The 27,779-nt window shown below is 41.5% G+C and overlaps 1 protein-coding gene across 1 annotated transcript in view; it reads left to right on the top strand.

Annotated features, from left to right (window-relative positions):
* The first annotated feature begins 4,634 nt into the window (after positions 1–4,634).
* The window catches only part of NR6A1 (nuclear receptor subfamily 6 group A member 1), a 171,713-nt gene continuing 148,568 nt past the window's right edge, over positions 4,635–27,779 (top strand). The window contains exon 1 of the mRNA XM_072123385.1: positions 4,635–4,793. Coding sequence (XP_071979486.1) covers positions 4,751–4,793 — 43 coding nt within the window. The 5' untranslated portion in view covers positions 4,635–4,750. The remainder of the gene's footprint in view (positions 4,794–27,779) is intronic.

Below are 27,779 nucleotides of genomic sequence, written 5' to 3'. Positions count from 1 at the left end.
ATACAGGTAAGTAGTTGTAAATAGTGCACAGGAATATTCAGGACCAAGAATCGAACGAATTCCTAATACCTCAGGTATAGTCAGTGGATAGCAAGGTCCAATAAGAACAGATCGCAGAGAAATGAAGTGCAAAACTACATTACCAAGTAAAAAGGGTTCGGTCTGGGGAGAGAGAGATGCCCATATTATACATACCTCCGAACTTTTGGCCAAGAGAAAGAGGGACAAAAAGCCCCTCCCCTTTTTCAGAAAACACACTCATTGGGGCAGATTTACTTACCCGGTCCGACGAGAATTCGGGTCTGCCGGGAATCACTAAGGTCCGTGCGCCAGATATCCACCAGGTGTCGCTGCTGCACCGAGGTCCGCCGGAGTCAACCTCCTACGTTCCGATGCATGTAAGTGCTGATCTTGCGACACAAATTCTTTTTAAATTCCACGTTTTTCCGAATCCATCGGGTTGTCTGACGGCCACGTCCCCCGATTTCTGTCGCGTGAAAGCCGGCGCCGATGCGCCACATTCTGATCTCGTGTGCCAAAATCTCAGGGCAATTTGGTGCAAATCAGAAATCGACGGGAAACTCGACGAAAGTGAGAGATTCGGACCCTTAGTAAATGAGCCCCATTGTCCCACCCTTTGCTTCACCCTCATGCCCATCATCCTTGGCCCCCACATAGTATAATGCCCCCTTTCTGTGGCCACCCCGCTATGGACCCATTTATACCTCATAGAGAGGAAAAATATAGGGATAGTTTTAATGCTGTTTTTAAAGATATGTTTAGTTTAAGTGACATATTCCCTTTAAGGATGTCTACAAATGTAGTATAATGGCTGAAGGATTTACCCCAGCTGTAATTCCTTAGCCATGACCCAGACTTCAGGTACCAGTAAAGATGAATCCAATCTGTCTTTTACCGCAATTTTGTTTTTACAGGGGGTGCATTGCAAAGGTTGATTTCCATACCATGATCCGCAAAAATAAATTATATGTCATTTAACTGATGTGGATCATATCAGACTTCAGACTTTTTCTGCATTGTGTGTGTTTCATTTATTCCAAAAACTTTTCTGGAGGAATGGAATGTATCCGGCCACTGTGGGGCATACCTCCAAACTTTTGTGACTGAGGAAGAGGGACAAAATATGGGCATTCATAGTGCTGTAGGAAATCATTATCCCCTAAGACACACCCCATGCTCTGCTCCTTATACCAAACCCTGGTATTCCCGCACATTATAATTCCCATCTTGGCCTCCACACTGTATAATACCTATTTCCTATATCCACACTGTAAAATGCCCTCACCCTGTATAATACGTATAATGTCTCATTTCCATTCCACAAATCATATAATGTTCCTTATGGACCTAATATAAAATACTGCCTGATTTCATAGTATCATAGTTTATACGGTTGAAAAAAGAAACACATGTCCATCAAGTTCAATCAAGGAAGGGAAGGGATTGGATGAGGAAGAGGTTTATGGGAAAAATTCTACATAACCATCAATGTTATTTAGGTGCAAAAAGGCATCTAGACCCTTCTTGAAGCTCTCTGCTGTCCCTGCTGTGACCAGCACCTGAGCTCTGCTATTCCACATATTGACAATGCTCACAGTAAAAAAAGTCCTGTCGCCACTGGTGATAGAATCCTTTTTTCTCCAGACGGAGACAGTGCACCCTCGTCTTTTGATTTGATTTAATCTGAAACAACTTACCTCCATATTTTTTGTATGGACCATTCATATATTTATATAAATTAATCATGTCCCCTCGTAGTCGTCTCTTTTCCAGACTAAATAAATCTAGTTGTTTTAATCTTTCCTCATAACTGAGACCCTCCATACCCCTTATCATTTTCGTGACTTTACGTTGAACCCTCTCCAGCTCCAGGGCATCCTTTTTATGGACCGGAGTCCAGATCTGGACAGCATATTCAATGTGAACCAATGCCTTGTACAGTGATAATATTACATCCCTATCCTGAGAGTCCAGACCACTTCTGGTACATGACAAGATCTTGCTGGCTTTAGAGGCATTTGACCCACCAATATATAATGCCCCTCCTTCCTGTAGTCCCCTCAGATTTTGTGCCTCTTTTTATTTTAGCCCTCACTTAAAAATCACCCTTTAAAGTATCCCCCTACTTCTAATGCCCTCCATTCCTGTAAAGCCCCCTGCCCCTCACGTTATAGCTTCCCTTGTATTGTGGCCTCCAATCATATTATGCCCCCCTTATATTGTGGCCCCCTCCCTTACACTGTGACACCACTCACATTATAGTCTCTTCCCTTACATTTTTACCTCTCTTCTAATCCTTTTCCTTGTTGTGGCATCATTAAAAATTATAATAATGCACCAGATACTCAGGATTCCCCATTCTCCCACAGGATTCCTGCTTCCTCTACTGCCATAGCCATGTGCAGAACACAGCACAAGCAGAGGCTTAATGGTGGTGTGGGAAGCCAACAGCTCCCTGCTTCACTATTGCATTCAAGGATAGACTTCCTGAGACAATCCTTGAGAAGATTGTAATGAAGAAGATCCTAAAATCCAGGATTGTGCCATTGGATCTGGGTGGTTGGAAGGTCCCAAGCATCTGCTATGGCAATTCCATCCCTGCACACCTGTGCAATGATTGACCATTCTCCTTCTGTGACAATTAAAGGATATCTACCATTAAAATGAAGCATGATAAACCAAGGGCACTTACTAATTGGTCCAGGCATCGTGACTGTGTTAATCTTCTTATATTTGGTATCTGTGGCCTCCTTCCTTTTAAAATCAACTTTTAATGCTAAATTATGCCAATGAGTCTGATGGGCTCTGAGGGGCATTGCCAGATCCCCTCCTGCTGCAGCTTCACTGGCTGTTACACTGTGCAAGAGCACTTTCCTCTCCCACTGTGTGCTAAAACTTACTCTGAGGCAGCTCTGAAGTGCTGAGGGAGCAGGGGGAGACAGTGTAACAGCCTGTGAAACTTATGCACGGGCTCTGGTAACACCCCCCAGAAAGCCTTCAGGTTCATTAGCCTATAAGTTAATTTTAGAAGGAAGAAGACCATGGATAACAAATATAAGAAGATTATTACAGTCATGGTGCCTGGATGTATGAGTAATTCCCTGGATTTTGATGGTAGATTTCCTGGTAGTTTAACTTCAACATTTCTGGCCCAGATGAAGGTGTCCGCAAGGAATGAGCAGCCGGCGAAAGGTAAATATTTTTTGCATACACGCTAAGCATATGACGGACAGATTTTTATCTTTACTTTGTGGCTGAAATTTATGATCATGCAGCATGACATTTATTTACTGTGGATTCCAACAGCAGGGGGCTGTGTTCACCTTTGCATTGGTTCAGCCCTGTTCCCTACTGGGATACATACATACGATGGTGGGCCATCTATTTTGGCTCTGCTCCAGCTGATACATCGGAAGGCTACGGCCTCCTAATTTATCTGGCGGGTGGCTTTTGTGCCTGAGAATTGTATGCCAGATCCTGCCTTGTGTAGAATCTCGCTATAGCCTGTCAACCTTCAGGCCGAAACCTTTGCAGGCTTTAGCTACTAGCTATCAGTAGTGGATTATATCATAGACGGTTTGTACAAAAGCCTAGGGCCCAAGCCTTCTAGGGGCTCATGGCCACCCAGACCACCCACCAAATTTTATACTGAGAAGGGCCGTCACCCATGAAATCCTCGTACATCTGTTCATGCTCTCAAGCCTTTTCAGGACCTTTGAGGGTCCTTAAACTGTCCTAAAACCACAGATTGAAAGCAGACAGAAGGGACACATCCCACATTCCCCAAAAAGCTGATTCTAGTACCATATGAAGGAAGTGATTCCAGACTTGTAGGGGCTATAATATTCATACAGCCCGGGGCCCTGGCAGTCATCATCCACCCTCTAGCCCGATCCCCCAATTTGATGCCCCTCAACGCACACTTGGCGTGGATATTGCACAAAAGGGGGACGCAATAACATTTTGCTAGTATTAGTGATAAATTCAGGGCAGGATTTTCCATAAAATTGTCTTATAATTCCTGAAAAATGTGTGCTGATGGGCTAATTCTCAGGGCACTTTTTTGTAGTTGGTTTTCCAGCAGAATCTGCTTTTATTTCAATGTAAGGCAGACACTGAGGGCGCATTCACACGATGCGTTGCGTCGAGTTGTGCGTCACATTTTGTACGTATTTCACTGGCTTTGGCCTTGATTACATGCTAAGGTTACATTGCATTTTAGCAGATGCAGGGGAAACGTAATGTAACCTTAGAATGTAATCAAGGTTGAAGGCAGTGGAATGCGTCAAAAATGCGACGCACAACACAACGCGACGCATCAGGTGAATGCGCCCTGAAACTTCCACATGCAATGGTTCCCCGGCCATATTTAAAATGAAATGTCTTTTATTTCGGTTTTGTAATATATATTGTTGTACATGTAATAGTTTCTGCAGTCTTGCTTCTTTATTTATTGACCTATATAACACTGAGACTCTATTTGTGAGGGAGAATACGTTATTTTATTGTATTTTATTCGTTCAGTGACTACCAATATCTTCTCTCAGGCTCAAACGAAAAGCTAAACTACATTTCCCAAGAGGCTTAGCGCGCCGCACGTCCGACGTGGTGATGTCACTGCCCCGCACCACGCCCCCATCTGCCAGGGATGCCTGGCTGCACCCAGAGGATGGAGCAGCTGAGCGGCTGCAGCTGAACGAGGTTCCCCGGAGCCGCCGCACCGCGGGACATGGAGGTGGACAATGGTGGAGCCGGGCTGCTGCCAGCTACTGGTGGGTGTGCAGGGGGCAGCGCAGGGCATGCTGATATTTTGGGGAGGATGTTGGAGGCAGGGCAGAGGTGAGGGGTGAAGCAGGGTGACAATTCTGTGGCACTTGCTGGCTAATTAGGGGCACCCAGGTGCAAAAGTTACTAGTCATCAAAACTTATGTTTTAATTCTAGAATTTTCTTTTCCTATTTATAGATTTAATTGGGAAAGTTTATTTTTCTAAATATTTATGTATTTTTGTTGTACTATTATATGTTTTTTTTCTCTATGCACACGTTGTGGTCGTCTTATATCCGTTCAATCCTTTTTAGAATTTCTTAAAATTACTACTTTTTTATTGGCGCTCCTAGGGCATATGATTAATAAGTGGCATGGCCATGTGTATATCACTTTTAATCTGAACACATCCTTAACCACGCCCCACTACGGGATAAAAAAATACATCAAAAATTGGAAGTGTCCGTGGGTGTCCTACACAATGGAGTCAAAAAACTGAGCTTATTAAAGGGTCTTTGACATCCTTTTTCCATAGGGTGACGCTGCGTTTTGTATTTCTCTGATGGATAGTATGTTTAGAAAAGTGTAGAAGTATCATGTGATGGATCGAAATTGTTGTTGGAAACTATTTTTTGTTTAATTTTGTTGAGATACTTGGACATATACTTTCTGCTATATTTATCTGTCATTAGAACCCCGGACATTGACTTGTGGTGGATTTATAGTAATATTATTTTTTTGTACTTTCATTTTTTTTTATTTATTTTATTTTGTGTATCAAATATTCAAACTTTTTTATAGTGTAGGTGTATATATATATAAATTTTTTTTTTTTTTTTTCTTAAAGGAATATGTCGTAGGTAACGCAAAGTATTTTTGATATATGATATGTATTTATGCCAAGAACTATGTAGTTTCAGAATCCCACATAATGGTAATAATTTACCAAAAATTGGTAAAAAAATGGTAATTTACCAAAAGTTTCCTTACTGTACAGATAATAGTTAACATGTGTGAACACTAAATGCCTTGTTTGACTGCATTTTGGGGGGTTTAGTAAAGACTGATTCTTCTGAATTGGCCATTTTGTTTAAATTCATTTAATTTTTTTACCTTGATTTATATTTTTTTTTATAGTCTTTTATAACAATTTGGTGTGAAAACATGCAAATTCTATCGACTGTAACTATCTCATATCTACTATCTATCATCTCATTTCTACTATCTATCCATCAACTATCTATCTACAATCTAATATTTATCTACTATATTTATCTACTATTTATCTACTATCTAAATATATTGAAAAGAAATGTGCATAAAATATTGACTATAAATATCTACTGAAGAATAGTGAGATTAAAACATTGCAGCATGATAAGATCATTTTTTTAATTATAATTAAGTTCACTTTTTTTCATTCTTATATTCAAAAATCGTAGAATAATAAATAAATAATATATAAATAATTTAAGAAAAGCTTCTGAACGGTTCCTATCGTTATACACACGTATGAAATCATTTTTGTCACACCTACACTTATATACAAAGTTATTTAAGCTAAAAATTCTGACCTGTGCAGTTCAATTATTCTATAACCTTTATGGGCATATTTGTATGTACAAGGCAGTCCCCGGGTTACATACAAGATAGGGTCTGTAGGTTTGTTCTTAAGTTGAGTTTGCATGTAAGTCGGAACTGTATATTTTATAATTGTAACCCCAGTCATAACTTTTTTTGGTCTCTGTGACAATTGGATTTTAAAAATGTTGGATTGTCATAAGAACCAGGAATAACACTAAAGCTTCATTACAGACACCTGTGATAACTGTTACAGCTGATTATTGTAGCCTAGGACTAAAGTACAATAAATTACCAGTATCCAGAGGTCCGTTTGTAACTAGGGGTCGTATGTAAGTCGAGTGTTCTTAAGTAGGGGACCGCCTTGTAGTTGCCTATATCATTAAAAATATGCTTTTTAGATGCTGATAAAAAATATAGTAGATCGTAATTACTTGCCTTTTTATTTACTTTTATGTATTGATTACGGTAATTAAATTCCTCTACTGCTAAAACTACTAACTACAAGCAAAAACAATGATGAAAACAAAGGTTAAAATATTTACATTTTGTGATATCTATCTATCTCTCTTGTAATTTCTTATTAGTTTCACATACATTTTATACCTATTTATTTGCTTATTATTTTTAACAATCTTGTTCCCTACATTCCTGCTCTGTCTCCTGATTTGTTTGATCCTTGCGGTGGATGATATAATTTGGCATTGGATACATGTATAAAGGACTGTCCTCTTGATAATGAGGTCACTGCCTCTGCTAACCCTAAAGTTGCATCAGTTCTGCCCTGCTGGACCCTGTCACAGGGGATATCCTATTCTATTGGAGATACTTTCCCCTGGTTGTTTGTAAAGGGGATGTTTTTATTGGTAATGTGTGCAGAGCTTTGTGGGTGTCGTAAAAGGTGAACTTTTGAACTTGGAGAAATTCTGGAGCAATTAGCTAAAGCAATTGAATGGGACTGAGTTACCAGGCGTCATCCCCCACCAGAATCCAGGGAACGGCACTTATTTTATCTTTTCTGTCAAATTCTCTTCATCTATTCTATATTTTTCTCTCTTATACTTGACATTGATGTTTAGTGCTTTGTGTATCCTCTGACTGTATACACACGCATGTATATGTACTATACTCCATCTATTGTATATGATGTGTAAGTAGGTTTTAGGGTACAAGATGAAAAATGTAGAACTAGTATTTATATCATTATCAATCCTAAAATTAGGATTTTTTTCTATTCTATCATCATGTGTCATATATATGTATACCTATATATAATGGCCTTTTCTTCAACATACATTTTCCATTCAGTGGACATTAAGGAGGAGATTTATCACTGCTTCTAAGCAGTAAAGGAATCGCAAATGCTTGCACAGGACAAGAATTTGTGATTAAGCGACTACGCCACCTCCATGCCATGTGGGCGTGTAGGGGCACGGTGGCCGGCAGAGCCGGCGTTCCCACTCTGTGCCTACGTAATTTTGAAAAACCTGCAATTTTTTGTTCACCAATTTTTACGCAACAATATGCCAGGTCAGACCTTGCCTAATTTTGCCCAGCGTATGATAAATTTCCCCTAAGTGTCTCATCAGCTGAACATTGAGGACCCCCAGTGATCACAGACAAATGGGTCCATAAGTCCCTTGTGTGTAGAAATTAGTCAATGTGAATGCACGCTGATGCTTATATGAAAGACTCAGGATCCCTTATACAGGAGTAAGGGTCTCCATTCTTGTGATAGCGGTGGACCCTGTGGTGTGGACTCCTACTTTTCGCACACATTTACCTCCTGTTAACTTTATGATGTTGGGAGTCTGACCTTAGGGACAACAATCATTCCTGAAAATAATCATATTTAACTTTTATATTCTATCCCCAAGATAAGGGATAACATTTCCTTATGTCTAATCGGACCTCAGCCAGTTACAAGAACTGGGCTTCTATTCTCCTTAATTGGTGGAGCGACAGGTCTAGAATGTGTCTTGCTACATTCAGCATCTAAGAAGTAAAAGAGCATAGCTCATGTCTGGTGATCAAATCCCTATCTTGTTAAACAGACAACCCCTTTAAGGACCGCTAGTCTAGCACTATTTCCCTTCAATGCTTAGCCCTGGGATAAGCATTCTTGGCATCCAAGTTCCAAACCCTCTGATAAAGTCATAACATAATCTTAATGATATGTCATCCTCTGGGGGGCAGTGCCTCTTTAATGATAATGATTTATGTAATACCTGGGATTGCTGGTACATGTGGTTTCTCTTGGGAAAGTGGAATAATTTGGCCCCTATGTGGTAGATGAACTAAGGTGAAGCTGTTGTAATGTGTATGGTGGCTTCTGGTTTTGTCCCTAAGATTTTAAGATTTCAACTTGTTTTTTTGTTGCATATTCCTTTTGTAACTTGATTCGATTTATGTCTGGGAGGTTCCCAGGTTCGCCAGTAATCTCCAGTCCTGGAACGTCTGCTACATAGTGGTCACTGCTGGAGCCATCACTGGTGACCTCCACGTTATTGATATGCCACCACTGATGCCTTCAAACAGCAATGTGTCAATCCCTTTAATTTACCTAAACAGCCCAGATAGATATTTTAGTTACCTTCTATATATAGTGGGCCGCTGTCATACTTCCTTCCAAGATCTACATGCCCACTCTGTTTTTCATCCTACTGAACGAAAACATTGGATGGGCATCAGGTTCTGGCATCTGCATGGTCACCTTCGCTTTCTCTAACCTGAGGAGCTCAGAAGTGATGTCTGTGTATCCAGGGACAAGTTTTCTTATCTGCCAAGATATAAACAAACATGTGATTCATCATTGAGATCACAGAATCTTGTGTAATGACCCCAGTGACTTGCTCTTTCCTGGGTAAGTTCTGTAAAGATGTTTTGAGCCAGAGACAGACACCCCGGGAGATATCCTAAGCAATGTCCACCCGTCCTGTAACCAAAGATTCAAAAACTGTCCAGAAAGAGCGTCATTAAAGGAATTCTACGGTTGAAATTTGCACCTAATAAACCAGCATCCAAGCTCTATTCCACTAGGCACGCTAATTCCGGATATGTGATTGTATTCCCTTTTTATGGCATTTTACTGCAGAAAATCAACTTTGAGAAATATGCAAATGAGTCAGAAGTGCTGGGGGTGTCACCAGAGCCCATCCAGGCTCCGTCTGTTATACGACGCCCAGAGCACTTCTTACATGCTCACCGCTCCATCCTATTAGTCTTCTGCAGCCGACGCCACTGTTCCCCTGGCGGCTGCTCCATATTTGGCTCGGATGGTGTATACATAGTATTTGGTGGTGGTTGGAAAAGCATCTCTACGGTTTCTTCTGTGTAAGCATTGTGTACGTGTAGGTCAATGCTGAAGAGAGAGAGAGAGACTGAGTGCGAAGAGCATAAAACATCCGGCGCCTAATGCCTGAGATAGATTTGCCCAACCTTAGACTGTTAGTAGTTGGGGGTCCTCAACATTGCCTGAAGACCAGTGTCGGAGCATTCTTTGGGTCTGTAAAATCAAAGAGTTTTTTTTTTTAATATTGTACCTTTTAAAACTAACACTTTGCATTGCATTTTTGCCAAGTTTTGACACCTGTGACTTTTTCAGGATTTGGAGTCCGGAGCTGGGTGAGGATTCGGTGTTTGCATTTTGAGATGATGTTTTCTTCCATTGATACCATGTAAAACCAGTTATAAGTACCTCACTCAAAATTACAGAGAGAAAAGCAAACTAGACATAGAGTGGTACTGGTGCCTAAAGCTTTAATAGGTAGCATTAAAACCGCACCACGAAGAGTGAATAGGAGTGCCACTTATGTAGAAAATTACCATACAAAAGTCGGAAACCAGTTAAAACTAAAAATGCAGCAAACCGAGCCTCTGTCTCTAACCAGGGATACCAATGCCCCAATTTACTTTGTATGCATATTGGTGTAACAATATCCCTTACCGTGGTGCAGAAGATTGGCAGGTTGTGCTGTAACAGCCCGATATATATATATGGGTGAGGTGGGAAAACTGACCCTTACACCCGTTAAAAACTCCCGTCCTTACAAGGGCATTTCCATGACTGACCCTATAGCGTAATACCCCACACACACACACTTTCATGACACGTTTTTTCACATGTACGATTCTTCAGAGGGACTGGAGTGTCAATCACTCTGAAACGGGCACACAAAAAAACCCTACAATTACTCACCTCCGCTTCTCTCCATCCTGATCCCGGCGCTGTCCGTCACCAGTCTTGACACACCAGGATCACCTAGAAAAGAAAGTTTGCGCATTCTTTCCTAGGTTATCCCAGTTTGTCAAAACTAGTGACGGATCAAGATGAAGAGGAGCACAGGTGAGTTATCTATTTTTTGTTTTTTGAGTGGTTGATTTCCTATTAGGTGGACAAGGGCCCATCTAAGAGCCCATCTGTAGGCCACGTCCCCAATGGGCGCTGCTAGTCACATGTCCAAGACTGCATGCCAGACTTACAGGGCTTCTGCAAACAAAAGTTACTTGCCTACCCTTGAATTGCCTGATTCGCCAACAAGGCTAAGGCCACACCAACTGCGCACGTTGGTACAAAGTCACACGTCAGACCGATCATGTGGCGCTTGGCATCACAGGTCATGTGACCTAATAATAGTAGGCACAAGCAAAAGGGGCGGAGTGATATAGCCCACAGGATTCTTGTCAAGTAGACCATTAAGACAGGTTCAGGCCTACTGTTTTTTTAGGTGATGAGCAATAATGCACACCCGTGCGGTGTCAAATTTCTTTCCTGTCTATCTGTATGGTGTATAATGAGGGAACGCCCCCTTGTCTATTTATATTCTTTACTTATGACCCATACATCGGGTATTGTTCGGTGTCCCTGGTTTATCATGTTTCATTGTGATGGTAGATTTCCTTAATTTAAGGTGATTAAAAACAGATTTAGTTAAAAATCAAACTACCAGTAATTGTTTTTGTAGCCCTCCCTGATACGTAATTGTGGGTGTCCCTTCCCCAAGCTTGTTGATGGTTTCCATGTAAAGTTAGAATTTAAAGGAAACCTGTCAGCAGGTTTTACCCCATTAAGCTAGCCGCTAGGGTTTGAAATGTCCTTTCCAGAATTCCTTCTTTTATGTGAAATCTTTGCCTGAGAAAATTCACTTTTAGAGGCTTCAGTGGAATTGTCATTTCAAATGCCCCCTTTGCCGGTTCTATAGCACCTAGAAAAAATAATTATTAGGTGTCATACTATAGATTAGAATCTCATCTTTCAGATGTCACCAGTCTTGTTTTCTTTGAGTTACAGAATATTTGAAAAAAAAAAAGCTAGAGAATTGATTTTTATCTGCAGCTCTCATTTACAACTATGAATTTAACTGCTTGTTCTGTGAATCACAGAACCACAAGCCTAATAGGGTCTAAAATATGAGATTTTCATCTTTAAAGTGACACCAGCAGCATGTTTGTAGGTAATATAGAACCGTAGATGGAGGCATCAGAAATTACACTCCCCCTGCAGCCTCTAGACTTGACACATCTCAGGAAAATATGACTCTTCTCTGCTTATTATCACATGACTTTGGAGAAGATTTTTTTTTTCTAATGGCTAAATGGGTAGAATAAAACCTAAAACAGGACATTTTATACATTACCTCGGGGGGCGGGCAGTTTAATGGGGTAAAAGCTGGTGACTGGTTCCCTTTCAACCTGATATATGAAAAATAGAACAAAAAGTGGAATTAAATGAAGCAAGAAGCCAAATGAAATAGTCAGTCTGGCATCATGTCTGCTCGGGGTTTGGTATAACCCTCTCTATATGCCGTGTACGAATGTGCAAAATCTACATTATACAGCAATTAACATGCAATTAAATTTGGGAAAACAGCTGTTCTGTGGTTCATTATGCTAATGGCTGCTGATAAGCAGGACCCTCTTCCACCTCTGAAGGCTTAATGAAATAATCACCTTATCAGGGGGCTCAGTCCTGCTGTTTCCCCCCAGGACGCTGAAGCAAAAGAGAGATCTGTGGTTTTTTCCTTTCAGAACATCCTTTGCCTGCAGGGAGCATCCTATGGCCATGTGTTGTCCCCGCAGGCGTCACAAAATATTGCTTTCTCTCTTGCCTTATCCAATTGTTGATAATTGTCCACCAGTCATATTTCTGAATGTGCTGAGATATTTGCTCTAATGGTAATTTCATTCATAAAATTCAAGGAAAATACGTAAAGGCTAATTACGAGCTGGAATTGCTCAGTTTGAAGTCAAAACTTTACTAATAAAGTGCATTTCTTTCCCAAATCTAACAGAACTGCCCTGTGGACTGGTACCTGAAGCTGTCAGAACATCTGTCGAATTACTGTTTGGGTCTATTCTGCCAAAGTTAGCCAAAGGATACAATCACATGGTGGCTTTTGATCATCTGGGTCAAAATCTTCTGACAGGCTTTCTTACCCGATTTTCACCAAAGTGCCCCATACTCCAAGCAGCATTTGGCCAGAATCCACTAGACTATAGGGCATGTCTCTGTGCGCTCCCTATAGAATCCACTGGACTATATGGCATGTCTCTGTGTGCTCCCTATAGAATCCACTGGACTATAGGGCATGTCTCTGTGCGCTCTCTTTATAATCCACTGGACTATAGGGCATGTCTCTGTGCGCTCCCTTTATAATCCACTGGACTATAGGGCATGTCTCTGTGTGCTCCCTTTATAATCCACTGGACTATAGGGCATGTCTCTGTGTGCTCCCTATAGAATCCACTGGACTATAGGGCATGTCTCTGTGTGCTCCCTATAGAATCCACTGGATTATAGGGCATGTGTCTATGTGCTCCCTATAGAATCCACTGGACTATAGGGCATGTCTCTGTGCGCTCCCTTTATAATCCACTGGACTATAGGGCATGTCTCTGTGTGCTCCCTATAGAATCCACTGGACTATAGGGCATGTCTCTGTGCGCTCCCTTTATAATCCACTGGACTATAGGGCATGTCTCTGTGAGCTCCCTTTATAATCCACTGGACTATAGGGCATGTCTCTGTGCGCTCCCTATAGAATCCACTGGACTATAGGGCATGTCTCTGTGCGCTCCCTATACAATCCACTGGACTATAGGGCATGTCTCTGTGGGCTCCCTATACAATCCACTGGACTATAGGGCATGTCTCTGTGCGCTCCCTATAGAATCCACTGGACTATAGGACATGTGTCTGTGCACTCCCGTTACAATCCACTGGACTATAGGGCATGTGTCTGTGCGCTCCCGTTACAATCCACTGGACTATAGGGCATGTGTCTGTGCGCTCCCGTTACAATCCACTGGACTATAGGGCATGTGTCTGTGCGCTCCCGTTACAATCCACTGGACTATAGGGCATGTGTCTGTGCGCTCCCGTTACAATCCACTGGACTATAGGGCATGTGTCTGTGCGCTCCCGTTACAATCCACTGGACTATAGGGCATGTGTCTGTGCGCTCCCGTTACAATCCACTGGACTATAGGGCATGTGTCTGTGCGCTCCCGTTACAATCCACTGGACTATAGGGCATGTGTCTGTGTGCTCCCGTTACAATCCACTGGACTATAGGGCATGTGTCTGTGCGCTCCCGTTACAATCCACTGGACTATAGGGCATGTGTCTGTGCGCTCCCGTTACAATCCACTGGACTATAGGGCATGTGTCTGTGCGCTCCCGTTACAATCCACTGGACTATAGGGCATGTGTCTGTGCGCTCCCGTTACAATCCACTGGACTATAGGGCATGTGTCTGTGCGCTCCCGTTACAATCCACTGGACTATAGGGCATGTCTCTGTGCGCTCCCGTTACAATCCACTGGACTATAGGGCATGTGTCTGTGCGCTCCCGTTACAATCCACTGGACTATAGGGCATGTCTCTGTGCGCTCCCGTTACAATCCACTGGACTATAGGGCATGTGTCTGTGCACTCCCGTTACAATCCACTGGACTATAGGGCATGTCTCTGTGCGCTCCCTATAGAATCCACTGGACTATAGGGCATGTCTCTGTGCACTCCCGTTACAATCCACTGGACTATAGGGCATGTGTCTGTGCACTCCTGTTACAATCCACTAGACTATAGGGCATGTGTCTGTGCGCTCCCTATACAATCCACTAGACTATAGGGCAGTGGTGGCGAACCTATGGCACTGGTGCCCGAGGTGGCACTCGGAGACCTTTCTGTGGGCACTCAGGGCATCACCAGAGATGAGTCCAGGTATCTTCCTGCAGTCCCAGACAGCCCAGGACTTGCTGTGCACAGAGCTATTTTAAAGTGACAGCTCTACCTGGGACTATTTTCTGCTTTATTGGTGTCCTCAGGGTGCTGGTATCAATGAAAACTGCGACAGAGAAAGGAGTATAAATCACAAATTAAATTTCTATGTTGGCACTTTGCAATAAATAAGCGGGTTTTTGTTGTAGTTTGGGCACTCGGCCTCTAAAAGGTTTGCCATCACTGCTATAGGGCATGTCTCTGTGCACTCACGTTACAATCCACTGGACTATAGGGCATGTGTCTGTGCACTCCTGTTACAATCCACTGGACTATAGGGCATGTGTCTGTGCGCTCCCGTTACAATCCACTGGACTATAGGGCATGTGTCTGTGCACTCCTGTTACAATCCACTGGACTATAGGGCATGTCTCTGTGCGCTCCCGTTACAATCCACTGGACTATAGGGCATGTCTCTGTGCGCTCCCGTTACAATCCACTGGACTATAGGGCATGTCTCTGTGCGCTCCTGTTACAATCCACTGGACTATAGGGCAGTGATGGCAAACCTTTTAGCCACTGAGTGCCCAAACTGCAACCCCAAACCCCCCTCATTTATTGCGAGGTGCCAGCCAAAAATTAAAGCTGTAACTTATTGCTCCATGTTCTTCAACAACGTTCAATCATGTTGGTCTGTTGAGGACACAAACACGTGTAGAAGTAGGGAAAATTTGCATAATTGTAGCTTCTTTCCAGTGTCCCTCTGTACACAGAGAATCATGGGGCCAGCAGGAGGTCCTCCAAAATAATTTGGCCCTGCTACATATTCTGCCTCTTCCTACAGTCCAAGTAACCAAGTAAATATCACTTTAAAATATCACTGAAAGCAGCATCTTTTAAGTTGCTTGGAACTGCAGGAAAATTCTTTGAGTCCTGTCTTGTGTGCCGGGGAGATGGCCCGGGTGCCCACAGAAAGAGCTTGGAGTGCTGCTTTTGGCACCCGTGCCATAGGTTCGCCACCACTGCTATAGGGCATGTGTCTGTGCGCTCCCTTTACAATCCACTGGACTATAGGGCATGTCTCTGTGCGCTCCCTATAGAATCCACTGGGACAGTGGTTGTGCACATATGGAAATTCAGTAACAAAATCATCTAATGCTACTCGTCCAACAAGCTTTAAAAGGGGTGTCAAGGATGTTTTTGTTTAACATTTTTGGAGCGCCATTTTTCTCATTTTCATATATGTGTGTGTGTATATATATGTATATTATTTTTTTTTTTTTTTTTTTATAAAAAAGGGGACAACCCCCTTGACTCTTGCCTAAAAGAGGTCTCTTAAGTTTTTGCCTTTTTCTTTCCCAGATTAACTAATAACAACAGATTTTAAAATTTAGGAACATGGTATGTACATAGTATCCCCTTCTCGTGGGTGGCCATAACCTCATCACTTGTGTAAGTTGATCCCTTGCTTGTAGCTTCTCGGAGGCTGGTTCTCCGTGTACAGACCACAGATGGCAGTATTGGGTTAGATTTCACATGAAACCTTCTGCTAAGTTTTCGACCCGTAAGTAGTGTGAGATTTCTCATGTCCTTGACCGCAGAGCATCATTTGTGTCTTTGTCTACAACCTGTTGTTTGCCTTTTGCATTGGAGATTTTATGTTCTACCTGTTAGTTTTTATTTTTGTTTTTATCTATTTTTTACTTGTTGCTTGGATACAGTTGGTTTGTGGATCAAACCTATTGAAGATCAGTCTTTGATAGCTGAATATGAATACTTTTGTTTCTGCTCTCTATTTGCCCAAGTATTTGACTTTTTTTTTAAACCTTTTTTTGCCCTTTCCTATGATAACTTATTTTCTATATATTGTTGGAGGTATATATATTATTACTTTACAGGTCTCATTCAAGTGCATGCGGCTGAGTAACTATACCGAGTACTGCTATTCATTCTAGTCCTTGTCTGAATGCTGAGATCTCTTCAACACCGGGGGCAATGATGTCATAGTGTATAGGTTGAAAAAAGTCATAGGTCCAAGTATAAGTCCAACCTATAAATCCTAGAGTGTTAATCCACAGCAGGGCAAAAAAAACACATTTAAGACTGATGCCTGCATCTACATCAAATTAATTAAAAGTTTTGTTCTTATAACCTTTAAAACTTTTGTTCTCAAAAAAGACATCCAGGCCTCTTGTACAAAGTATCAGTCGTTGCAATCTCCTGTAGAAGAGACTTCCACAGTCTCAATGCTCTTAAAGGAAACCTACCACTGGTAATGGTAGGTATTAACTGTAAATACCGGGCACCAGCTCAGGGTGAGCTTTGCTAGTGTTTTAAACCATTAGCAGTGGTACTAATAAATCTGTCTATGGTGATGGTAGAACCTCCTCTCCTCTAGGTGTAGAGGATGCCCCCTGTCTATGGTGATGGTAGAACCTCCTCTCCTCTAGGTGTAGAGGATGCCCCCTGTCTATGGTGATAGTAGAACCGCCTCTCCTCTAGGTGTAGAGGATGCCCCCTGTCTATGGTGATGGTAGAACCTCCTCTCCTCTAGGTGTAGAGGATGCCCCCTGTCTATGGTGATGGTAGAACCTCCTCTCCTCTAGGTGTAGAGGATGCCCCCTGTCTATGGTGATGGTAGAACCTCCTCTCCTCTAGGTGTAGAGGATGCCCCCTGTCTATGGTGATGGTAGAACCGCCTCTCCTCTAGGTGTAGAGGATGCCCCCTGTCTATGGTGATGGTAGAACTGCCTCTCCTCTTGGTGTAGAGGATGCCCCCTGTCTATGGTGATGGTAGAACCTCCTCTCCTCTAGGTGTAGAGGATGCCCCCTGTCTATGGTGATGGTAGATCCTCCTCTCCTCTAGGTGTAGAGGATGCCCCCTGTCTATGGTGATGGTAGAACCTCCTCTCCTCTAGGTGTAGAGGATGCCCCTGTCTATGGTGATGGTAGTACCTCCTCTAGGTATAGAGGATGCCCCCTGACTATGGGGATGGTAGAACCTCCTCTCCTCTAGGTGTAGAGGATGCCCCCTGTCTATGGTGATGGTAGAACTGCCTCTCCTCTAGGTGTAGAGGATGCCCCTTGTCATTGTATAAAAAGATCTTTGGATAGATCTTTGTATTGCCCATTCCGATGTTGTAATGATGTCTCCCCTTGGATGTCTTTTTTTTCTAAGCTGAATTCCCCCAATAATCTGTTCAAGTTCTACAATGTCCTTTTTATACACTAGTGCCCAAAATTGAACAAAATTGTGCAAAATTATGTCCTTCTCAAGATAGATCCCATTGATTCTATTGATAGATCCCATAATTGTACCTGCCTTTGCAGCAGCTGCCTGGCTCTGATCACTAAAACAAAACTTTCCACTAATTCCCCAAGTCTTTTTCTGTTGGACCCTTACTGATCAATGCTCCTCACATTTGGTGAGCAATAAATACATATTGGAATTCAACTTTTTCTAACTTTTCATTGGAAACAGTTGTAAAGAAACTTTTAATGAAATTTTACAATACAGAGATGGGACTACTGTAGAAATAAATAGGCAGTTTTGGGGGGTTGGCTTTTGAAGCCTAAAACTGTGATCCAAATTCTGTTGTGTGAACATGGTCTTATGTGAAAGTCTTGCGTGAAAGTATTTTTTGTAATATTTGTACATGATATGATCATATTCTACTAGTACAGTGCAGGATTTGTAGGATGTGTATCCCGGGATCACCCAGCGGTTGATAGTCCGGCAATTAGCTGCTAATGACTGTCGGAGTACAATCATTTGTTAGCTCTGTACAGTTGTCTGACTTACATTCTGGGTCAGGGTAGTAACTCAATAATGGTAGGAGAAAGGAAGGGGCGATCACTGTGCCAATTATGTGACATGTGAGAATCACTCAGCGGGGTCTCCCTTCCCTGGTAGTCATCAATCATTTTTCTGACAGTAGGAAACTAATCCGTCACTTAGTGCTGAGTGTCATCCGCCATTCAAAGGGGGGTTTAACAATGACTTATTTTTATGCTAACGTCACATTTTGTGGTGGTCTAACTGAATTGAACATTTTGGACTAACTCTAGGGAACTGACCTGGGACTTGCATTACAATCATGATGACTGTTGTATCTTCTGGCCAACTCTCTATAAAAAACTTTTTGCACACAAATGAGGTTCTAGAGGGTCATAGAGGAGCTTCTTCTACTCTGTGCCAGAGTAGAGGGCGGCCTCATGCAAATTTATGCACCAGGCTGGCCAAAAAGTGGTGTCCTTAGAACATTTGTTATGGAGTCAATTGTTATTAAAGGCACTTCTCTTCATCTACCTATAAAATTCTGCCAAAGTAGTTTTAGAACTTTTTCAACTTCATTGGGGAACATTTATCAGGGCTTGTACTCCTGATATATCCAGTAGTGCCAGAGGGGCAGGGCATCATTAAGTAGTGCTGACGATTGTGAAATGTCACCCTATTAGTTAAGAAAAGTTGATAGATAACCAATGATACTTGGAGATGAGCACCTTGGTTGCTAATTGTTAATTTTGGTAATTTTTTTTCGGAAAACCAGCCACAAAATATTTGGGCTGCAGTCGGTCACAAGGCCACTCTTTAAAAGAGGGTCCCCTCTTTAACCTTTCCAAACCTTTGGAGCCAGAAGGACCTGCTAGGACCAGGGATCAATGGTTTTCCTTTTCAAATGTTTTGGGGAAATTTAAATGGCTCCTGGCTTTCTCCTCTGCGTTGGCTGTAGTATAGATCAAGGTGCTGTGGATGGTGCAAACTCGCCACTGAAGATGAAGATGTGCTGTCCACTGTCCTCCAAAGAGGTGATGCAGGGGTCCACTGTCCTCCAAAGACGTGCTATATGGGAATGGGCCTCTACTCCAAAGAGATGCTGTTGGGGGCGTACTCACCTTTGAGGTGGTGGGCATTGTTCTCCGGAGAATAAGAACTAGCATGATGACCAGAAATAATCGTCTTGTAACTCATAGATTCTATCCATGAGGGTCTAATAATCTATGAAAAATATCATTTCAAACTTTTACTAAAATTTCCAAGGACATTGATGGAGTAGGAACGGGGGAGTCTTACTGGTATTAGCTGAGGTGATATGGATGGCAACTTTATGGTCTTTAAAGAGTATCTAAGCTTTCTACAACATTTTATAAATTATTAGTGCAGATGATAATGGTAAACTTTGTAATATATTTTACTTTGTATAATCTTTCTTTCCCCCCCCCTGCCTTTCTTAGATAAACGAGTCTGATAAATTGTGTAATTGCTTAACTTTTTAAAGATAATCCATGGATGGTATTCTCTCCGTACGGAAAAAGTTAATCATTAGCTTTCTTATCTGTCTGAAGCATACAGATAGGGCTTTCAGATAGACTGCTCACTACAGGAGAATGAAGCAGAAAAAAGCCACAGATCTGCTTTTCTTTATGGAGATTATTACAAACTTTACTATTATTGTAATAAAATTAATAGTTACTGTTTAAAGTGTAAATGTGATTATAGTGAGCGATTCTTTAACTGATTATTCACTAAATGATAGCAAATTCCACTGTATATGAAAATAACCTTAGAATAACTGAGTTTTATTTGACAATCTCATGCCTCTGTATTACTTTAGGTTGACCAGGATCCATCACATGCTATTTCATATAACTTCTCTGGAACATTGTGCTTCTTCCCTTTTACAGCTGAAGGGTTTTGCCACGAAGGGGTACTTGTACCATGCACACCTAGGATTAGTTTCACTGTGTCACCCTGCTGTAGCTGTAATATGCAAAGTGCAATTTAATTACATTTCTCTTTTCCAAAAGTTTGTATACAGCAGAATGAGATGTTTGCATTGTTGTCGTGAAAGGTCAAAATTCACGTAGGATTTCAAGAGTCAAGGTCCGCTCAAGGCCTTTTAAAGCTGTGGTCTGATCACTTCTGGTGAGAACACTTCAGGTAATAAGCTCTGGCTCATTAAAATGTCAGAACACTTGTAGCCGAATTATGAAAAAGTCATTTCCATCATCTAGTGGTATTCACAATAGCGCAAGATGGACAAAAGCTTTTGTGCGGAGGACGGGTGAAGGATACTGGGTGCCTGAATTTTAACAATACTATACATGTAGACAATACAAGCTCTCCTATCATCTCTCTCAGGTTGTATATATACTTGTAAGTATCCGCAGGTATCCATTGTTCAGAAAGTTCCAAAAGAGAGGGTCAAATCGATTACCATACTAGCGGCTCATAGAAGTACATCATTGTAGCGGCCGATACTATCCGGCAGAGAGGATCTTCAAGTTCTCCTTAGTGCCCTGCTGAATATTTTTTACATGGAAAATTTAAATAATGCAAATCACGTTTGAAAATCACATTATACAGAAGAGGACTTAACAATGGAAATTCCAACAGGCGGCAAAATTTACGTCCCAATGCTAAATTGTTAACAAAAATCCCAATTTTGTTGTTTATTTCGTACTAGGCTTTGTATGAATGGGCTAAGTGCTGAGATTTAATCTTATAGGACCTTGAGTTTTGGATAATTTTCCATATATTTGCTAAAAATTGTATTTTGAGATACCAATAATATCCAAGGTGCTAATGTGTTTAATTGCATAACAAATTATCCTATGTGATTTCCCCCTTTCAAAACTTAACAGCATCATGTCAATAAGCCAATGACAATCTAATCCAAGATGGCGACGCCAGAGGCAATATGGTGTGTGTTTGCTGCAATATGCAGCAAACGCCCATCTTGTGTGGAGAGGGCTCAGCCTAAATCAGTCCCTGTCCCCATGGGGCTCACAATCTAAACAACCTAACAGTATGTTTTGGAGTGTGGGAGGAAACCAGAGGACCCAGGGGAAACCACGGAGAGAACATACAAACTCTTTGCAGATGTTGACCTGGGTGGAAGTGCCGACAGCAGCTGTAATAGCAGAAAACGGTGCCACCACAAAGTATTAACTTAATGGGGTTGAATAATATTGCACGCCCCACTTTTCAGTTTATTTTTATTTTTTTTTTAATGAGTTTAAAATCTCCAGTAAATTGCGTTCCACTTCAGAATTGTGTCCCACTTGTTGATTCTTCACCAAATAGTTACAATTCTATATAGGGGGAGATTTATCATCATGTTTCAAAGGTTAAACTGCGCTAGTTGCCCATGGAAACCAATCAGAGCTCAGCTTTAATTTTATAAACGGCTATGGGAAAATAAAAGATGAGCTCTGATTGGTTGCCGTGCATGATAAATCTCCCCCTATATTTTTATGTGTGAAGCCTGAAATATGGCAAAAGGTAGAAAAGTTCAATCGGGCCTGAATACTTTCGCAAGGAATTGTAGCTGTCATGCAGTTGTTAAACCATCAGCTACCTATAGTGTACGGCTATCCTTAGTCTGACCAAGCTAAAAGCTGTTTTGCACAAACCCCATTGAAGGACCATTTGATCCAGAGCTGAGTGGGTAGAACTTCTGCCTTGCAGCACTGGAGTCCTGGGTTCTAGTCCCACCCAGGTCAACATCTGCAAAGAGTTTGTATGTTTTCTCCGTGTTTTCGTGGGTTTCCTCCTACACTCCAAAACTTACTGGTAGATTGTGAGCCCCAATCTGTGCGTAATCTGTGTGCGCTATAAAAATAAAGAATTATTATTATTATCATTGTCTCCAGTTCACGTGCACACCGTTGTTGGTGGGCACTGTAGCTCTCCATATAAAGAGAACTGCATGGGGGTGACCCATTGTATGATAGGTGTATGTAAAGTATATCATCATGCCATATTACTGACTGCACTCATTAGGCTCCAAGGACCCTTGGTTATCACTATGAGATCCACCGGTGTCCTTGTCTTGTACAATGCTGTTGGAAAAGCAAATTATCTATTCCATAACCTCTAATAAAATGAGACTATTAACCAGTTAGACCACAATGTCTATTGTGCTTTCATATGTGGTTATATCAGGTGGTGGAATATTCTCCACAGGTCACATTGACTCCAATGTCAAGTGTGTTTAGATGAAACTAATTCAATCCAAATGTCATAAAATTCAATCACTTTTTTAGATACCTTTTGCGAAGGTCCCTGGATAATGCATTCACCTCCTCCTATGCCCATTGTACGTGTTCTGTCTAGATACATGATGAGGACGTATTGTGTTATTACCCAGCTTTCCAATAGGAAAGAGTTATTTATATGTATAAAGAATGTGTCTCACAATAATACTTATACCCTGCCCCATGCACAATGCTCTGTGAGCTGTAGAGATGCCTTGTCTCTACAGTCCCTCCACCTCTGCCGGGCAGGCACCCAGGTACCATATTTATCATCAGTTCTTCCTGTGTTGTCTTAAAGGCAGTCCTCCAGCCAATTCATTGGTCCATTCATGTTCTTGTGAGCTTTTTCTGGATAGGGGGAGGACTTTTTGGGAGGCGCATTAAAAAAAAAATTATAAACCTTAAATAAAATAATGGGTTTTAGAATAAAGCAATAAAAAACATGGCCACACCCCTTTAATTATACTCGCCAGGCCGGGGGAGGGTAGTTCTCTTTTCACTTTGACGTCCCCTACTGCTGGAAACAAACTTAATCCTGAACAACCCCTTTAAAGTGATAATGAAAGTTTTTAGCTGCAATACCAGACACAACCAGTGGTTAAAAGGGACAGTGTTGTTAAAGAAGTGAACTGAAAATAATAAAGAAGCAATACTTCTCTCTGGCACTCCGGAGGCGTGCCAATCGTCAGTGCCAACCACTGTTGGTACACAGAGGTTGGACGGTGGAGTTGCGTTAAGCTACTGCTGATCCTGTGTATACCAGCTAAGGCTTTCTTAGGGAGAGAGCATCGGAGGGAGTCCATAGTAGAGAAAAATAATGAAATTGGACAACCCCTTTAATTTTCGGCCTTCTGTTGATGTCTGAAGAAGTTCTCATCACTTGCTTGGCTCTATAGTCCAGTATAGTGTGGTCAGCACTGCCATAATGGGCATACAGGCAGTCCCCTACTTAAGAACACCTGAGTTGCATACGACCCCTAGTTACAAACGGACTCCTGGATTTTGGTAATTTACTGTATTTTAGCCCTAGGCTACAATAAACAGCTACAACAGTTATCAATGATGCCTGTAATTAAAATTTATTGTTAATCCTGGTTCTTATGACAATCCAACATTTTTAAAATCCAATTGTCACAGAGGCCAAAAAATTTTTGACTGGGGCTACAATTATAAAGTATATGGTTCCGACTTACATACAAACTCAACTTAAGAACAAACCTACAGAACCTATCCTGTACGTAACCTGGGGACTGCCTGTATATACCCGAGATCTCCGGGTATAATGCACAGGGAAGAAGCAAGCTCTTGATCAGCAGCTTTTTGTTCTCTGATTTTGCTTTTAGCAATAATCAATAAAAAATGACAACATAGAATAATCATTAAACCTTTCTCCTTTTGTCCCTGGAAGGCTATGGATTAAACTGCTCCATGGGGAGCCGGGGGCCCCTCGCGTGCCATGCTAATGTGATTAACTCTCTCAATTCTGTGTCCGATCTGCATATCTTTTCTTCTGCAGGACATCTAGCAGGCCCTTGATTTGAACATGCGTGTACATTGTGTGTATACGTATGTAATCCATAGACAATCAATCATAATATCCCACTCATCAAGCATTCATTACATATGAACATGTTATTTTCTGATTTTACCCTTATGAAGCAAAGTACAGGCAGTCCCCGGGTTACGTACAAGTTAGGTTCTTTAGGTTTGTTCTCAAGTTTAATTTGTATGTAAGTCGGAACTGTATATTTTATAATTGTAACCCCAGCCAAAATTTTTATTGGTCTCTTTGACAATTGGATTTTAAAACTTTTGGGGTTTCATAAGAACCAGGATTAACAGTAAATCTTAATTACAGACATGATTGATAACTGTTATAGCTGATTATTATAGCCTAAGGCTAAAGTACAGTAAATTACCAACATTCAGAGGTCCGTTTGTAACTAGGGGTCTTATGTAAGTAGGGTGTACCCAACACCTAAAAAAGGGTGGTTCTGCTTGCAGTCATACAGGGAAGCTTGTCAAGCAATGATTAGTTCTTGGCATAGAATTAGCAGATATGTCATTGAAACAGTTTATACTAGACTTGATTTGTAACCAAGCTAAATATAAATTTACTCATTAGCTTCTTCTACACACACTGCCTGAAACTATGAACAATCTGCTCAGCTCCTCCTGCTCTATAACATGCTGCCTGAAGATGGGAAACTATGAACAATCTGCTCAGTTCCTCCTGCTCTATAACATGCTGTCTGCAGATATAACACTGTGGAAACTCTGCTCTGCTACTCCGGCTCTATAACATGCTGCCTGCATATATGGCACTATGTGGAATATGCACAGTTCCTCCTTCTTTATAACATGCTGCCTGAACATAGCACACAATGTACAATATGCTCTTTTTCTCTTGCTCTATAACAGATAGGACACTATGTAGAATCTGCTCTGCTCATCCTGCACTATAACATGCTGCCTGCAGATAGGACCCTATGTACAATTTGCTCAGCCCCTGCTGCCCTATAACATGCTGCCTGTAAATAGGACACTATGTGGAATATGCACAGCTCCTCCTGCTCTATAATGTGCTGCCTGCAGATAGGAAACCATGTACAATCTGCTCAGCACCTTCTTCTCTATAACATGCTGCCTGCAGATGGGACGATATGTACAATTTGTTCAGCTCCTGCTGCCCTATACCATGCTTCCTGTAAATAGGACACTATGTGGAAATGCACAGCTCCTCCTGCTCTATAATGTGCTGCCTGCAGAAAAGAAACTTTGTATAGATTCCCGTTTAAAGGGGTTGTCCGGGACTTGGAAAAAAATAACCATCTTATATTCACCTTTTCTGTTTTCTTTTTCTTTTTAAATCCCAGTCAATCCTTTTATTTTTAGAGATTCAATTGAATGCATTATTTTGTTACCTCACTAGCCAGCACAATAGACATTGTGAATAATTAGAATTAGAATCCTTAGAATACATTATGTGATTTAGAATGGCATTAGGATGTTCCCTTTTATGAGCCAGAATGAAGAGGGTCTCCCCTAGATTTGGCCTCTTCTTAGGTTACTTTATCATTGGATTGGCCCCATGTGATGCTGAGTTCCTCCTGAAGTCATTCGGATAAGGCAGATCAGGATTATTATCTGATCCCTACTCCAACTTCATTACAAAAATGTGTCTTGGTAAGAGAGGTCCCTTAAATGCAGGTTATTGAACGGCTCTCTAAGAGGTTGTGTCACTTTGACAGTATTTAGGAGCTTCTTACTGCTGATCTCACTTATTGATAATAGTAGCCAGACCATTAAACTAAAAAAATGTCTAAGAATACTGTTGTTCTTTACAATTGTTTTATGTGGCCATACAATGATGCATCTTAAAACATATTTGCATAAAGACTTCATTTGCAGTGATAAATAATCCCCTATTCGGAGGACAATTGCTTTACAACTCACCCCCTACTATTGAATTACTATTAGTATCTGCTACAGCCTGGACAATACCCTAGACAAGCTTTTCCTATATCACAGAGGAGAACCCCTTGTATGGGATAACCGGAGATATACACATATATATTTTTTATTGGGGGGGTCTTGATACAGGAGGTATCATTCTATTAATAGTTCTCCTATAGGAAACTACACATGTAAATTATGCCCCCAACCCCCAGAGTCCAAAATATCGGCTTCTTAAGGACCTAATGGTAATAGAATTTGCATTGAAAAGTTTGACCACATCTGCGGCTTATTTTAGAAAGCGATTACACTCATTACAGATAATGACATCAGTGGTTCAGTAATTCAGTGCCATTTTATTATGACCAGTGGGTCAGTGGTGAGGAGAAGGTGGGATACATCTTACTACTTGGATACATCTACTTGGGTCTGGTTGGCTTTCTATGATGAAGGATGAATAAATGAATTGCCATATTTGGATATTCATAGATGACTATACATGTTGTCAAAATCCCAATTTTGTTGATCGCTACTACGACCACTACAACACTACGACGAGTCATACAGTAACTGAAAAGAAGGCCAGAGTTTTTTATTAAAACTATCTTTATACTCAAAGGGACTGTTCAACACTTGTGATGAGCAGACTCGTTAAAATTTTGGGTTCGGTCAAATCATGTTCCTGCTGGCACCAATCACGGCACAATCTGCAGCAGCATTTAATGTACATGCCCACCAGGTCTGTTTGTTCTCTCGGTGTTTGCGTGGGTTTCCTTCGGATCCTCCAGTTTCCTCCCACACTCCAAAACATACTGGTAGGTTGATAAGATTGTGAGCCCCATTATGGACAAGGACCGATTTGGCAAGCTCTGTGCAGCACTGCGGAATCTGTGTGCGCTATATAAATAAAGAATTATTATTATTAAAGGTCAAGGAGCAATGATCCTCCCCAAAATGGCTGCACCCAGGTTAGTGCCGCAGCTATTTAGAAGCTGCTGGCGATTTTGTAAGTGTAATTTAAAGACGTTTACTGTGGCAGGGAGGTTGTGCCGTATCTGAACTTTGTGTTTTTGGTCTGTGCAACATTGTTCAACACCTAAAAATGTCTTCAAAAGTGGTTTACAATTATGTATAGTGTAAGCAGAAGAAGTACTTCTGCCGCTTTCCACGGATCCAAAGAAGTGAATGGAGCGCTGGTCAATCGCGCCAGAGCTTCTTTTACAAGGGGGTTCTTAAAGGCCCATGTCCATCAATTACCAGAAGTTGGACTTTGTAGTACATTTCAGTACACCATTTCAATGGAATAACTGTATGATCGCTTAAATGTACTAACCTCAAACTAACTCTGTTAGGAATCTCGTAGCTTGGTTCCTCTCTTGCCATTTCCATATGAGCTGAAGGAGCCCTTCATGTGAAAACCCATTAGGACATTGTTCCTAGCCCTTGCTTGCCGTCTTAAATTATTTTCAGCCTGGTTTCTAGTCATTTCTATAGCATGGCTATTGGAGCCACCAGCAATATGCTGCATGATATTACAGATGGTGGCTAGTCATCAATATCCTCTCTCGGAGTATCCACAGGTTGAGATTCCTGCGTGGGTGGCTTGTATGTTGTCTTTTGTTCCATTTGATTTAGTCCCAAATGAATCTGTTTCGGCAGTATGGTAAAGTGTCTCAAGTATCCTGTAAGTGTGC

This window comes from Engystomops pustulosus, chromosome 9 (genome assembly GCF_040894005.1).
Source record: "Engystomops pustulosus chromosome 9, aEngPut4.maternal, whole genome shotgun sequence".
Taxonomy (NCBI): domain Eukaryota; kingdom Metazoa; phylum Chordata; class Amphibia; order Anura; family Leptodactylidae; genus Engystomops; species Engystomops pustulosus.
Note: the sequence above shows the minus strand (reverse complement) of the source record. Positions and strands in the feature narration are given on the sequence as shown.